Here is a 17,052-nt window from a genome sequence, read left to right as displayed (position 1 = left end):
ACCAAGGCCGAGGCTCCAAGGGGAAGAGCGGGGTCGGACAAGGGTCCGATGCCACTCACCCCCTCGGAGGAGACCAGGGAAGCCCGGCCACTGAATCCCTCTAAGGAAGGTCTCGAAGAGGAGATAAGAGTAGAGGCTGAAGGAGCAGAAGGGGGTATCTGTCCCTCAGCCGTAGCAGAAACTATTCCCAAAGACTCCAACTCCAAACTCTGGGGTAGAGTCGAAGGAGGAACTGCAATGGGGTGTGGACTAATAGTCGTCTGCTGAGACGGACTATGTAGCATTTGGGCCAGTGCCTGTGACTTTAGTAGTCTACTGACCACTCTCTCCAAATCATGGTCAGAAAGCCTGGATGACCTTGAAGATCAGCTCCGATGGCTCCGCTCCGAGAGGAGAGGCGAAGCCGGAGCCGAAAGTATCGGCTCCAAGGAAGGGGACCTAGACCTCTTCCTCGAAGGAACCATCGGAGCCGATGAAAATACTGAAACTGTCGGAGCCGACAACTTATCGGCACCGACAGGTAGCTTCGATGTATCGGCTCCAGCCGGAGCCGATATGGCCATAAATGTAAGGGTGTTGGAGCCGACACCGATGCCTGGGCCACATGGTGGTCGGAACCGACACCGAAGTGGTCGAACCAGAGTCGGCACCGATAGCAATCGGTGCCGAAGGTTTAGGTAACCCAGAATCGGCTCCAGCCGGAGCCGATCTCGACTCTGAATGAGTCGGAGCCGAGGCCACAGGCTTGGACACAGAAGCCTGGGCCTTGTAAGACTTAGAAGTCTTAGATGGGGCCGACTTAGCCGGAGAGCCCTCTGGCTTAAGAAGGCCCCTCAAAATCAATTTATTTCTTCTTTCCTGCAGGACTCTCTGGCTAAAAGAATGACATATAGCACAGGAGTCCTGCAGGTGAAGAGGCCCCAGACAGTACAGGCAAGAAGTGTGACCGTCTGTCAGAGACATCTTCTGACAGCACGAGTCACACTTCTTAAAGCCTGAGACCCTTTCTTTAGACATGGTGTAAAACACACACACACACACACCAGTCCAAGAATAAAATTAAATATACCAAAAGGTATCACTAACAGACACACACACACACACCCTAACAGGGGGGGGATGGGATGGGTTTTAGTCTGACTAAAAGTTTAGAGGAGACAGGGAAAATTTCTGTCAGAAAGGAATTAAAATTAAGTTAAAACTAACAATTTAAGTGTTTTTTGTAAAAAGGGGCTAAAATAGTAAAGTAATAATTCACTTACCAGGAGCTGGTAAAAGGAGGACCTCATTAGCGAAGCGGCAAACGAGATCTGGGTACTTACCGCCTTGCATCATGGGATATGGGGCTGCCTCGAGCTGGTAAAAGTGACTCTCGAGCTTAGCAAGTGCCAAGTCGGAGCCGAGGATCGGCTCCGAACCCATCAAGCAAGAATGAAGGCGAGATTGACAACTTAACATCTCCCATCTATAACAGATGCTGCAACAGTGTTCCAAAATATAAATGTCTGACTCCACTACTAAATAATCAGTTAACACTAAAGCAAAACCAGCTCAGTAAGTCACCGCCACATGCGCATAAGTGGAAGAAGGTGGATGCCATGAAGGTGAAACATGCTATAGTTACTCTGTATACCCTAGTCTGGAATCCCCGCATCAGTCCTAAAAATGGGAAAAATCAGAATAGTACGATTACTACACACATTAAGAGAAAAAGGTATTGCAAAGAAAACATCAATTTTTTACCCAAGATTTGTTTCTGCTCCTCCACCTTTTTGCTTCTGGGTCACACGATGAAAAGGACAAAGTCTATAGACGTACCTGGAAAGAAAGATAACTGCATCATTGCTTGAGCATTTTACACATTTTTAACTTAACTTTGCTTATATTTTGCCTGCTTGTAAAGATTTAGGAGAGCAATACAAAAAGTTATACCTATAAAAGTTCTAAGATTTTGAATCATAGCAATGGTACTCAAAAGAACTCCTCTTGTAATCATTTCATCTACACCATTTTTCTTTGTTCATACTCCTTACTGATCCTCATGCAGCAAAATTCTCACCAAGGGTCCACAGCGACCTCTCTGCTCTGACTTACAGGGATGTTGGATGAGTAACAACGCCTTAGCACTGCGTTAACAAAAGACCGAGAAGAGCTTTTACTGTACTACCAACATTCTCCCTCTGTGCACGCAGTGATGTAAATCTAGGAAATATGCAAGCAGCTGTAGGCATCATCATCAGCCCCACCTACTTGCCAGTTTGCTTCAGACATCTGCAGTCAACCCGGTGGATGCAAAGCACTGCAAACACTCCAACCCCCCCTCCCCCAAGACAGTCACCTTGTCATCAGAGTTGCTATTAAAACAGGTTTGCTAGCAGTTCATCTATATCACTGAATGAACGACCCTTTTTATACTGCTACATATGGCAATTTAAAAATTACCCCCCCAAAACTATTATATACATAAATAAAACCTGTTTAGCATGCACACTAATATCTTGCTAGATAATTTCTCTATCAGACAACTCAGATGGTCACAAAAAAAAAAAAATACAACTGTGCAAGGAACTTGGCATAGCATGATATCCTTGGGTATTAGTTTCTTATTGCAAAAATAAACATTCTACGTATTCGGACATCTATGTCATACGAGTCATTAATCTGAGCCACTTTTTAGCAACACTAAAGCAACTGATCATACTGACTCAGATGAATAGAATGGGCAATGGCTAAAATATTTTTATGCAGGGGAAATCCCCCGCAATATCCTTGTAGGCAAATTATGCACTCCGTTAAACTAATTTAACCAACTACATGGTCACAAAATCTCAAGTTAATAAAAGTTCTGAACATTATTGATTCTGTTTGCCAAATTCTGTCATTCAAGTATTACTGAAAATTCATCAGGCTGAAACTAACAAGCATTTTCCAAGCCATCCAGCAGTCCTCTGTTCACCAAGATGAACTTGTGTACCTTTTGATTCCACAAGGTAGCCAGGGATCTAAGATGTTTCCCAAATTCCTTTCTTTTTGCAAATGAGAGAAACTGCCCGAATGTAAAACTGTCCCAACTCCAGGAAAAGGAACCCAAAGGTAATCCTGATGAGACCAGATGAGTGTGTAATACATAAAAGGCAGTTGTGATTCCAAAGCAGAGATCTACCAAACACATGAGAAAGTCTGAAACAGAATAGACAAAATTCTATCCTATAATCCTCATCTGCAATTGAATGCTACTGAAAAGTGGGCACCTGGGTAGTGCTGTATCTGTCACAGCACAAAATTCATGTGGAAGAGAAATGGGCAGCAAGAACTAGTTCCTGATAACCCACATTAAATACCACACAGAACTTTACCACAACAACAGTAACTTCAACAATCATGTTTGAGAGAATACACAAATGGATAGCTGCAAAGCACTTAGGAACTCTGTGTGCAAGAATTTTGTATAATGTCCAGCACGACTACTGCAGCAAACCCATTCTTGACTCTTGAAATATTTGGTGAAGACATGAACAGTCATCCAAGTTCCTGCTTCACAAATGCCCTAGACCAAGACAGTCCTACAATGGTAGAAACTGCTCTAGTACAATGAGCTCCCACTTTAAAAGTGCAAGTCTGTCAAATCAAAAGACGATAGATAACCAACCATTCACTTTGCTTTGAGACCAGCAGGCTCTGTCTGAACAGATGGTCTGATTTTACCTTCGGTGTGTAGCATCTTAACTGGTTGTGAATTACACATGGAACACAAAGCTTTCCCCTTCCTCTTCTCAGGAGATGGGAAAATGGCAGCCTAACTGCCTGGTACAGATGAAAGGTAAAGGGAGACAACGGGGTCCACCCCCCAACAAGTCTAAGGAAAAATACAGTTTGAAATGTGGGAGGGAATATAGACTGCAACAGTGAATACACTCAAATATCTACATTTATTGTAGATTCCCAGCACAAATGTACTACACTCCTCTTACTACTCACTGCTTCAATCACCACTTACAGCATGACTTCCAGAGACTGAATGCAGAATGGAAAAACTGAGTTCAGCTGAGGCAAATTGTGCTCTAGCTGTAAATGCTAGCCCTTAGGTGGCAATACCTTGAAAAGGTATGTATGGAGAACCAGGTGGCTACTTCTAGGTTAGACTGGGTGCTAACCGCACTGAGGAATGCTGATGTGGATGCAACGGCTCTAGTAGAATGGGCTTTGGAATGTCATGTCCACCTTGTTCCTAAGCTAGGGACAACAAAGATGTTGCCTACCTTTGAACATCCAAGGACTATAGGGTCCTCTCCCCTTTGTTTTGAGGGTTAGGAAAGAATACAGGTAAGTGAATAGCTTAATTAAGGAACAACTCCATTGTCACCTTTGGCAAGAAAAATGGTTTTGGTATGAACGGACACCCCATCCCGGTAGAAAATCTTAAATAAAAAAAAAAAAGGTTCCCTGCATATCAAAACTTTCAAATCTGAGATCATTTTAACAGAAGTGACATCAAGCAAAATATCCTCTTCCAGTATGAAAAACTACAGTTGTGTAAAATCTTACCATAATGGTAATTGTCCTTCTCTTCAGTATTGCAGTATTCATTATTTAGGGAACCCCTGCCCAAGGACAGCCCGATATCCAGCCAGTATACCAAAGCCTTTAGGTTGCGCTAAAAGGTACGCCATATGTCACAAGTATGCTCCTCACATAGCATAGGACATAAAGGTGATGTCCGGACGTACCATCCTCAGAACTGAGAGCCCCAGTAGGTACCACCAGTTCAAGGAGTAGAGAGGTAATCAGTACATCCAGAAGAGAAATGGAGCAGGGGTGGAGGGAGGGAGTGAATACTGCAACAGTGAAGAGAAGAACATCTACCATTATGGTAAGATTTTACACAACTGTACTATGTCCTTCCATTCCACTGTTGCAATATTCATTACAATAGGGAAGGTGCCAAATCTCTGAAAGAAGAGAGGGAGGAGGAAGGACCAGCAAAGCTCTCTAGGAAGCCATGAAGGATGGCTCTAGCACAACCAGCTCTAGAAATTCCATACAGCTAGTAATGCTAGGTAAATATATACACAGAAGTCCAGGTAGCTGCCTCAGTAATAGTATCCAAACCCTTGAAAAAAAGCACCAGAAGCCACAGCTCTAGTAGAATGAGCCTTAACAGAAGGAAGGCTCTTACCATGAAATGAATAACAAAAATAAATGGCTTTAGAAATCCAAGAAGAAAGAGTTTGCTTAGACACAGATCTTAAGGATCTAAGATGAAAAGAAAAAGATCTGATCAAATTTGTGAAACGTCTTAGTCTTTCCCAAATAAAATATGAGTTGTATATGCACATCCAAAATTGCAGCACCTTCTATCATTGGCAGATTACGGAGAAGGGGAAAAAGTGGACAAATGAACAGACCAATTAAGAGAACTCATTCACCACCTTGGGCATAAAAGAAGGATTAGTACGAAGGGACACCCTTGTCCTTCTGAAACACCAAAAAAAGGAGAAGTCATAAGGGCTTGAAGCTCAGACACACATCCGGCAGATGTTCTAACAAAAGTACAATCTTCAAAAATCAGTATTGCAGGTTCAAAAGGGGCCTGGGTTAATTTTTCAAAAATAAAATTAAGATCCCAGGGAGGAGGAACAGGCTTCCTGGGACGCCTAAAATGAAGGATGCCTTTAAGGAATTGTTTAGTTTCAAATCTAGAAGCTAAAGGAGATAACAAATGCAGACAAACAAAGAGCTGATAAGTGGGTCTTAACAGAAGAACAGGCCAACCCAGCATTGAGCAGTTCACACAGATAAGAGAGAACAAAAGGAACATCCAAAGAAAGTGGATTCAGGTTACGAGAAAGACACCAAACACAAAAACTTTTCCATTTGGATAAGTACAATTTCCTAGTAGTGGGCTTCCTGGCCTCCTGCAGGACCTTGAACATATCCTCAGAAAAAAGGTGTCTGAGGAATCAAAATCCTATCACCTGCAGTGTCAGTTGAAGACTGGACAGGTGGGGATGGATGACAGATCCCTTGTCTTGTGTAAATCTACCCAGTGAAGTAACTTGCGATGACTGCCCTTGGCTAAATGTAGAAGAGGGAGCCAATGCTGTCTCAGCCAAAAGGGAGTCACCAACAAGATTCTGGAAGCATTCTACTGAATTTTGAACAGGACTTTTTTAATAAGGGGGAAGAAAGGCATAAAGAAACATCCCCTTCCAAGAAAAAGAGAGGGTGTCCACCTTTCAAAACCAGAAGTCTTGGGACCCTGGCACAAAAAGAGGAAGTCTGTTCAGAGGGGAGGCAAAAAGATCTATTTGAGGAGTACCCTGCTGGTGGACAATGCCCAGAAACACATCCCTGTGAATTATCCATTTGTGGGATTGAGTTATGGACCTGCTCAGAGAATCTGCTACAATGGTTTGACATCAGGGAATGTAGATTGCCTGAAGCGTCACTAGATACTGGGTAGCTAGTTCCCATACTAGGAGAGATAACTGGCAAAGAAGATAAGACCTTGTCTCCCCCCCCCCACCCCCATTTGCTGACATACCACATCACTGTGGTATTGTCTGTAAACACATTGACAGGTCCTGGGGAGAAGACAGGATGAAAGGCCTGAAGAGCTAGCAGAAGAGCCCTCATCTCTTTAACGCTGATGTGTTGAGGCGACCAGACTCCCTGCATCTTTAGGGACCCAAATGCTGCTCTCCATCTCACAGCCGAAGCTTCTGTGAACAGCTCCTGAGAGGGAAAAGGTGGATGAAAATGGAGCCCTGGATTGAGAGTCAACTGCTGAATCCATCACTGAAGGTCTTGAATGAGACATGGAAGAGGAGGAACTAAAAATTCGAGGAGACAAAAATGCTGAAGCCAAACTGACTTTAGAAACCACTGAAGTTATCTCATGTGGAGTTAGTCAAAAGGGAGCACAGGAATAGTGGAAGCCACGAACCCCAGAGCTCTCAGTTGTTCCCTGGCTGTTACTGAAGCCAGAGGAAGAAGGGATTGAAAAGAGGAAATGAGACTAGGGCCTTGGGAGGAGGCAGGGATGCCAGCATAGGAACAGTCTGGATTCTGCACTGCAGGAGGACACGATCCTGAGAAAGAATGGGAAAGGACTTTTTGAAATTTATAGCGAACCCCAGGCTCTGCAGAAGGAAAATGGCAAAATGAAGATTTTTGCAACAAATTCCTGGAACAGGAAGTCACCCAAGCAAGGAAACACTTGGATCCCCCTTACCTGCACAAAGGAATCACAGGAATGAGGCATTTGGTGAATATCCTTGAGGCAGTACAAAGGCCAAAGGGCACAGCAGAGAACTGAAAATGCCAGGAAGCAACAGAAAAATATAAAAACTTCCTAAAAAGGAGATGGATTAGGACATGTAGATAAGCATCCTTGCCATCAAGAGACACCACAGAAGCAGAAGTGGGAACAAGGTCTTGAGAGAGAACATACAGAAAGAGGGGACCCTCAGAAAGGTGCTTAGGTTCATAGTTTAGTACTAAGCTAACTGCCCTTGCGAGCCATTTTAAGCCTAGCCAATTATCCCTTGTGAGACTCAAACCCTGCACCTTGTGTTTGTAAGGCAAACACCATTTTAAGCCTAGCCAATTATCCCTTGTGAGACTCAAACCCTGCACCTTGTGTTTGTAAGGCAAACACCTTAGCCATTAAGCCACCCTCCTTAGATTAGAGAGGTCCAGAATAGGTCTCCAAGTGCCATCTTTCCTGGGCACTACAAACATTCTGGAGTAAAATCCCCTCCCTCTGAGAAACTGGAACTTCCTGAACAGTTCCCATAGTCAAGAGATCTCGAAGCATCCCTGGGAAGAAGGGCAGCTACTCAAGTGAGGACTGAGGAAATCCCATAAAAGGGGGAAGAGATTTCCAGACCATGAAGCACCCTTGGAGAATAATGGACAGAACCCAGAAATCCTCAGTAATCTTTAACCAAACAGGAAGAGAAATGGACAGACGAAGAGAAAGCGGAATGTGGCTGAGAAGAACAGGATAGTCAGACAGCACCTGGTTTGTCAGGAAAGGAGACTTCTGAGACACAGGTAGCTTCAGCAGGAGGAGCCCACTTCCCAGTCTTCTTACCCCTGGGGAAGGGTGAGACTGCTTGCGAACAAAGGCTGGCTTATGGCTTATTGGTATAATTTCTCTGAAATTTAGGCACAAAAGAAACAAAACATGTTTAAGTTCCTGGAAGGCTTTGCCCTTACCCTGAAGAGACTTAAACAAAACAGCAGTAGTTTCATCAGACAAGTGTTTGTTGTCCAGAGGAGCATTCATCAACTTAGTCTTAATATCATCAGGCAAAGGTTGAAGCCAAAGCCAGGAATATCTTCTCATCACAGAACCAAAAGCAGCAGCCCTAGAAGAAGCATCTGCGGCATTATAACTACACTTAATAGCAAGGCAAGCCAGCTGGGAAAAAGTCCCTATCAGGGAAAAAACAGAGGCCTTCCCCTTCAGAGTCAGGAAGATCAAAAATTACCTGAAAGGCCTGGGAAAGAAGGGCCAAAATGTACTTGGACATATGGGTCTGATAACTGACAGCCCTAAAAGCTAAGGTGGCAGAGGTATAAACCTTCTTACCTAGCGCCTTTCCATAGTTCTGCTATCTTTATCAGAGGGAAGTAACTCGGTAGAAGGCACCAACTGAGATATCTTGTCAGAAGCCACAGCCACCACAGAAGAGTCAGCTGAAGGACACCTATGTAGAAATTTACAGTCCTCAGGCACCCTATAAAACCTATTTGGTTTCTTAGGGGACGGAAGGCTGGGAATCAGGAGCCTTAGAGACTGTAGAAAAGGCATCCAACAAAGCAGCCAAAGCTGAGGGAACAGCAGAAGATCTAGGAGAATCCATTTGCAAGAGCTCATAATAACTCTTTTGTACTTCAGAAACCTGGGCAAAATCTCATTTTAAAAACTCCATCATTCTAGAGACTGTCCCCCTAAAAGAAATTTCCTGGAAAGGAGCATCAGGACTAGTAGATTCTCTTTCTTAGACCAATATTCTAAAGGAGAGGGAACCTGAGGTAAGTAAGCAAGGGATTCCTCATCTGAATCCACCGCCTCCTCAGAGGAATCCTGCTCCTGGAGTTCTTTAAGGGGAACAGATGACCACGGGGGAGCTGTAACAGAAACTCCATGAGGAGGTTTCAAAGCCATCAAAGCATTAAACAACCAGAGTGAAATTATGCCATTCACGATGCGGATCCTTAGGAGCTGGAGAAACATTTAGTCTTCTACTTTTTCTTCAAGGGGATGTCTGCCTTATAGAATTTAGAAGGCTTAGACCCCAGACAGCATTCAATAATAGTAATCTGGACTTCTCTGGCCAAAATTTGAGAACACCCCAAGGCCCCTCGGAAATAATCATCGGTGGTTCTCCCAGAACATCTGAAGCAGCCATCTGCAAGGCCTCCAAGGACGAGCTTAAAGTTGGATCCATGCCGGTCTGTAAAATTGTCGCAGCAGAAGAATCTAACAGTGGAGCCGAGCAATCCTCCGGATTTTCCCTTGCCTTGGGAAAGATGTCCAGTGAAGGGTGAACAATAGAAGAATCTGGCCTAGATCTCTTGGCCTTCTTCACAGACGGCAGACACTTGGAGCGGGAAGCTCCTTCCATTGTGTCTATAGCTAAAAGCTTAAGATGTTGATTCTTCAAATACAAAGCCAAAGAAGATAGCCGACTAAGATTCTTAGGAACAAAGGCCTAAAAAAAATGAACAGGACCTATGGTCGTGGGAAATGCAGAGACAAAACAAGCACTGCTTGTGACCGTCTTCATGCGGAATCTGTCTCCCCACTGGCATTTATCCTTCTTGGATGACATAAAACCCCACATGCAACAAAAACAAAAGGAAAAGATACAAAAACCCTAAAGGGGTACTTACCGGAAACGGCTTGGTGAACCAGCAACTGAATGGATGGTTCAAACCAAAGATCAGGAGATGGCATTCGGACTGATGGCAAAGTTGTTCAGAGGATGGTACATCACCTTTATTGCCCTACTCTATGCGAGGAGCATACTTGTGACAAACCATGTACCTTAAAGCAACTTAAAAGCTTTGTATACTGGCCGGACATCGGGCTGCCCTTGGCAGATGATCCCTATTGTAATGAATACTGCAACAGTGAAATGGAAGGACATCAACAAGGTGGGCAGCTGAAACAGCTGACTTACAAGGGGCTATGGTCAGTTTTTCTAAGACATAGTTGAGATCTCATAGGATGACTTTCATTTTTTTGGAAGTATAGGATGCAAAATCCCTTTTAGAAACTATTTTTCTGAAAGCTTTGAGAATAAAGGAGGTCTGCTGAAAGGTAGGCTGAAACAGCAAAAGTGTGGACTTTTGAAGAAGCACAGGGAAGGCCAATTTTGGAAAAAATCAAGGAGAGAATCCAGGACTATTGCCACTTGTGCAGTATTTGGGCTTTGGTCTTTGGAAAGGCACCATAGGAATAATCCCTTGTGACTGGTTTATTTGCATCCTTCACAATTTTGGCTCATAGGTTAAATATCAGACTATCAATCTGCACACTATTACAAGCTTAACCAACAACCAGAGGTCAGAATCAAACTCTGTACCTTGTTGTTTGTAAGGTAAAGACCTTAAACATTACGCCAAAACCTGCCAAATGTACAAACAGTAATATACAGAATGACACTAACATTTGAAAGGCAATAACTTAAAATAATAATTAACATTTTGAAAAGGAGACCTACATTTCAAATTTGATAAAGTTTACAGACAGCCATATTGCTGCCGTTTTCAGCAGAAAGCAATATGTCTTACAAGAGGTATAGCAGTGAAAGAGCTGGAGTTCAGAAATAGACAAACACAGTTGGAGGGTGAAGGAGTAAAGCAAAAAGGGGGAAGAGACTGAGTTACAGTACAGGTAGGAGGGGATACTGAGGGAGATGAGTAGTGATGAGGTTGAAGAGGACGGATATGCTAATATGGTGAAACACATTTGCAGAGCAGGAGATGAGTAAGAGAGACCAAGTGTAGTCTAAATGATTTTAGCGACCAGTCCTGTCTTACTGTTAAGGAGGATGCAGTTCCAGGTTTTTGTGCTCACCAGAGGCCTCATTTAATTTGTCCTATATTTATGTTACTGAGCTACATGTTTTACTCTGTCATTTGTCAGAATCATTTCACGCTGTAACAATACAATTGTACTGCATATTTTATTTCAAATTCCTTTCAGTCACCTATTACAAAAGTGATTTTTCAAATCCAGCAACACAGCAAGCACATTCACAATTACTCTCCAAAAATCTTTAGCTTTAGAAAGTAAACAAAAATTAATCAGTTAATATAAAATATATGCATCCAACAGACTACCCCCCTGGCTTTTTAACAAGATTTTCAAAAGTAGTGGACTAACTAGGGAGTCACAGCCCTGGAGGTCCTTAGACATGTCTTTTGGTTTTCTTTGCCATTCTTTCTAAACTTCCCCATTTTGCTTTATTCTTGTCCTGCCTACGTATAAAGGCCAAGACTTAGTGTGGTAATTATTACTGAACTCTGGTGCCTGGAAATGAAACCGCTACTTTTCTGGCTGCATAGCTTTGCCCTTCTCTTCTCTTCAGTTCTTCTGACGATACCTTTAACAGAGGGCTTGAAGAGGAAGTCTGTATCCTGAGAGGCGTTAAGGAGCTCTATCATCATATGGTCTGGCAGGGGTCGAGTCTTTAGGCAGGCAAGTCTCTAACTCCTGACCTAGTAGCTGCTACCTACAGGATAAATCAACATCACCATATCTACATTTTTGGAGTGCTTGTCAACCTGGGAAGAGAGCTCACACAACTCAAACACTGCCGGTTTCAGATTCTTATCTATGATCCCTTCTGCCTTAGTTCTACTCTTTTCCACTAGGCTTTCCTGATAAGCAAACATACGAGTGTGGCAGCTTAAAGCTCTGAGTAACAGAAATGTACAATCTATCTTCCAAACCTATCGGGTAATTCCAGTCCCTCTGTCATTTGCAAATGGGTCGATGGATAAATGTGAAGAGAATCCAAGAATCCCTTACCAGAATTCACGGACTCCACATCTGGATCAACTAGAAGGTTCTTAATCATCATACAGGAATCCCTGACCCTACACAAGTGGTCAGGCTTTGGGGGGGGGGGGTTGTTGGCACATAGATGTACTGATAAACGCATCTTCTAGGACATCTATGACAAGCAAGTACACTGGGAAGAGGTATGATAATGAAAGCTCTACATCTGAAAATGGGCTTCTGAGTACTCATACTTCCAATGGAATTCCATGTTATGCAGGGTGTCTCCAAACAACATCTCTGGTGGAGAAGCAGAAGATAAGATACCCTTGGGGAGTTAAAAAATTGACCCATGCAATTCAGTTTATCTGCTCATATAAGTTTGCCAAACAAGATTCCACCTTTCTCCTCTAGTTGGCTGCTTACACTTAAAGAACATTATGTCCTGAACCAATTAGAGAAGTGCTTGAGAAGAAGAGTGAAGTGATGCAGCCACTTTCACTGCCAGGACTGCAGCTGTCATTTCCTTTATACTTGAGTTTCTTCCTTTTACTTTGGCGACATGTGCCACACACTTGAGCTGTTTATATGTCAGCTCCACAATCCTAGGCCAAAGCAAGCTGGTGGGTATCTGTTCAGTTTACAGTGCTTTAGATCTCAGAAAAAAATGCCTTGGAGGATTACACAGACCTTTACTCGGTGCCCAGGAATATCCTTGTGAACAAAGACCAAGGGGACACCACCCCCCAAAATAAGATGATGGTGTGAGCCTCTGACACAGAGACCCCTCAGAACTGGCAGACATGGATGTGTCTTTGGTCCTGGAAGACATGCACACAACCATCATTGTGGCAGCCTCTAGCCAACTTCTGCCACAGGAATTCGCAAAAAAACATCTCTGAAGATGGGGGCTGCAAAAGTATCTCAGCACATGCATAGCTGTCATACTTGAAGAAATCAGTCATATGACAGAATGTCCCCGGTCTAAATGTTTCTCCCCATAACACTGATTGGGTTCATATGCAGGAAAAGAAGATACAGAGTAAGACTGGATAAGACTGTCCACCACTGCAGGGCCACAATGCAAGTTCCTGAAACCAGATGATCTGTAAGTGTATGGTGACTACAAAGTCACTGATATCTTACAATCCCACTATAAAGCCTGCATTCTCTAACACGCAAAAAGCACAGTTATAGAAAGTGAATGTTATTAATCACAAAAGGTACAAATGAGTTTAACTCATTCACATGTATAGTGCCTAGTGGTGTAATTTCACCTATAGCTCCTGATAGTGTTATGACATGGTTTGCAGCAGGTTTCTTTAATCAAGTGACTTGCTAATAAAAATATGTGAAAGGTTAGGTTGACAGGAACAAAATGACACTAAGATTGTGTATGATGTATTATAGTAGTGACATTAATCACTGTACCTTATAAATACTTTCATTTTTACAGTAATCCTTACCATAACTGATATAGGTTACTGAGGGCATAGAGGGAAAGGCCAAAACTGGAGACAGAAAATGTATTGCCACTGTCCACATAGAATGCACTGCATGAAATTATTGCTTCTTGGTTGTAGTACTATGCAAACATACAGTAATTCCATAATTTAATAATGCCATATCCAAGTGACTCAAAACTATTGCATGGTTAAAGATGAAACCTTTGATGATGTTGAAGAAAGCAGTTTCTGACACTTGCACCGTAAACTGTACAGTTTGAAAGATGTGTTTACATTATTAAGGATATGTGCATTATATTTTAGATTTCTGTACAAAAGTATAAATTATATGCTTTCCAAGATATGAACATTGGTTTGTTAAAATTCTACAAAAGTAAAAGTTCTTTTTTTTTCTATAATTATGTACTGATGTGGTTGACTTTTTTTGCAAAGAACAGTTTTTACTGAACAAGACAGGAGTCTGTAGCTCGCAACATTTGTCGGGCTTCAGTTTCTAAGTTTTATTTTAAAAAAGCACAGGAATGGAAAAATGTAAGCAGGCTGCCAGAAGTGTGACATTACACAGCTGTTAGATGTAAATAAATTAAACTCAGTCCTCCCAATGTGCCCTCACCCATGCTGTCAATGATTTTACAGAAGCCTCTCCACTGGCGGGAATGACAGCAACAATCAGCCGGCAGCAGAAAGTCTTACTTTTTACAAAGACACCTACCAATCACAATACTGGAAGAATGCCAGGCACCCAGCATTACTGCAGCACAGGTTAAATCAGCATTGTCCAAGGCTAAGAATACATCTTCCATGGGACCTGATAATATCCCTGGCTGTGTTCCACATGAACTACAAAGTGAAATGGCACCATATCTGTGTGCCCTGTTCAGTCTCAGCCTAACCTCAGGCTTTGTCCCTACCAAATGGCACACTGCTACCAGTCATCCCTCTCCATAAAGGGGGAGCGACTACAGACCCTGGGAATTATTGCCCCAACAGCTTGACGAGTCTGGTTTGTAAAGCTATGGAGCGCATCATCATGGACCTGATTAACAAAGATACAGGAAATCTCCAAACTCTAGACCCCACGCAATTTGGCTTTGTGAAAGGGAGATCATGCCTGCTCAACCTGGTTGACTTCTTTGAGTCAGTCAACAGGGCTGTGGATGAAGGTAAGGCAGTGCATACAGCCTACCTCAATCTGGTCAAGGCCTTTGATACCATTCCTCACTCGGGAATTATTGATAAACTCAAACTAGGCATCAACCTCTATATCACTAGGTGGATTGCAAACTGGCCGACAGAACACACAGTGTGACAGTAGTAAACTCCAAGTCAGACTGCCGACCAGTCACGGGTGGAGTCCCACAGGGATCGGTCCTGGGTCCTCTCCTGTTTGGCATCTACTTCTCAGAAGTCCAAGCCAACACAGAGGGTCTCTGGCTGACCAGGTTCGCAGACAACTGCAAGCTGGGAACCATTATTAACTCCCCAAGTGATGCAGGCATCCTACAGAAAGGCCTCACTGAGACCAATGACTGGTGTCGAAACCATGGCCTTAAGCTTAATGCCTAAAAATGTGTCATCTCCTTTGGTAAAAAATCAGTTCCCACTAATTACCACAATGATGGGAGCCCACTGAACACTGAAGGTGTTATACGAGATCTGGAGTCGCAGGTTGACAGCAACCTCTCCTTTGACCACTACACTGACACTGTGGTCAGAAAGTCCTGTGTGCCACATCTCATTACCAAGGGTTTTGCATCTAGGAAGAAAGAGGTCATCATCTCTCTCTACTCTTCCCTCATTAGACTAATCATAGAGTATAATGCCCCATTTGGTATGTACCTCACTAGACACCTGCAAAAGCTGGAAAGGCCATAGAATTATCTCACAAAGAGGATCCTAGGTCTTACACACGTCCTACACGGACAGACTCAAAAGACTCCAGCTATTCTCCGTCTCATATTGCCTACTTAGAGGCAATCTTTGTCTGACTTACAAAGCCATGTCTGACCCAGCTCTGTCAGAAATGCTACATCTAAAGAAATCCCAGTCCCTCCGCACCACACACTTCAGAGTCCTTAACCTCATTACCACAATCAACAGAACATGCTTGAGGGAAAGGTTCCTCACCCAGGGACTGCCCATGCTCTGGAATAGACATCCCATACATGTCAAGCAGATTACCTCGCTGACCCTCTTCAAAAGGGATCCTGATGAGTGGATGGGTAATAAAGTTCACCCCGGGGATCACTCCAGAGGCTCTACTTGACAGAGGCACTGGGAACTAACATCGGGCGGCACAATGCCAGGGCACTTCTATGGGCTAGGCTTGTAAAGGCTCCAGGGCCATTAGCCTAGTACACGCCTATGAACCTAGGGTTCTACAAACATGGCAGCACTCAAAATATGGACATTCTAAAGGGAGTCCCAAGGCTGCATTCACCAGGGGCCAGCCCAACATTAAGTTGCTTTTCTTACCTCAAACAGTAGCTAGCACCCTGACGGTCACTCTGGGAGTGGATAAGAAAGCAAATGGTAGCATTTTATATTAAAAATGGTGTCATGCAGTAAACTGAAGGGCCCTCCTGCATGGCTCACTGAAAATGATGTGCCAGAAAGGCAAGGCATCAGTCATGCCCAGTATGACATAATCAAAGCAGGATCAGGACCCCAAGGAAAGTCATCATCTGCAAAGGGACTTACTAGATACACTAACTGAAGTCACTAATGTCCAGGAGGAGATTGTAATCTTCTGTCCATTTTTTAAAGTTTCAAAGTCAGAAATAAAATCCTGGCAATGTCTAAACAAGGAATAACCACAGCAAACCCCTATGAGAAGTATAGTGGAGACTGGTCAAAATAACTCTACAGAGAGACTACTCAGTCTCAGAGCTGCATTTATTCTGGAGTAGGACTTAAGAGCTCTATGATATGGTTGCTATATTCAGAACTCATCAGTTCTCCATGGTAAACACAACAATTTTGTAGACAGCATTTTGGCTGCTAGATAGATAGCACTGCTCACACTGGTGACTTGGCAAACTTGGGTTAGCAATAAACTGCATAATGCTTGATAGCTTTCCTTAGTTTGCAAATGACTTGGTTCCATGAGGCATAGGCCAAGAAAGGAAAATGATGCAGTAGGCCGAGAGAAAGTTACAGACTCTCAACCAAACTGAGGGCTTGTTTTCTTTCTTGCAGTCCTTAGCTGCATTCTAGAAGGTCTTTCCAAACAGAACCTCCTTAAGTACAGAGATAGCTATACCATTCTGCTCAGACACAGGACTAAACCTTCTGCCTTAGCCAAAGCCTCACTGGGCTACATGACAACCAACAAAAAAACAGTGCAAGGGTACTGACCAGCTTTTGATCGATTCCAGAGTCAGGTAGGATCAAATGTTTTCCAGTACCTGATCCACCACGAAGAGAATCTGGACAGGTAAGAAACAGTTAAGGGATTAAAATCCCATACTGTCCCAGGCTCTAAAGTTCTTACTAGACAAATAATGTGGCAAAGTGCTGTGGTCTCTGGGGTCTATGCTGACCAAAAAGATCACAAACAACCCC

General features: G+C 43.3%; 1 protein-coding gene across 4 annotated transcripts in view; it reads right to left on the bottom strand.

Annotated features, from left to right (window-relative positions):
- PRKCSH (protein kinase C substrate 80K-H) overlaps positions 1-17,052 on the bottom strand; it is a 1,389,498-nt gene that overhangs the window by 97,931 nt on the left and 1,274,515 nt on the right. For all 4 annotated transcript variants that reach the window (XM_044084622.1, XM_044084620.1, XM_044084623.1 and 1 more), the window contains one exon: positions 1,744-1,818. In XM_044084622.1, coding sequence (XP_043940557.1) covers positions 1,744-1,818 — 75 coding nt within the window. The remainder of the gene's footprint in view (positions 1-1,743; positions 1,819-17,052) is intronic.

The sequence above is a fragment of the Protopterus annectens genome, chromosome 9.part0, assembly GCF_019279795.1.
Source record: "Protopterus annectens isolate FY-2018-M chromosome 9.part0, PAN1.0, whole genome shotgun sequence".
NCBI lineage: Eukaryota > Metazoa > Chordata > Ceratodontiformes > Protopteridae > Protopterus > Protopterus annectens.
This window is presented reverse-complemented; position numbering and strand designations above follow the sequence as displayed.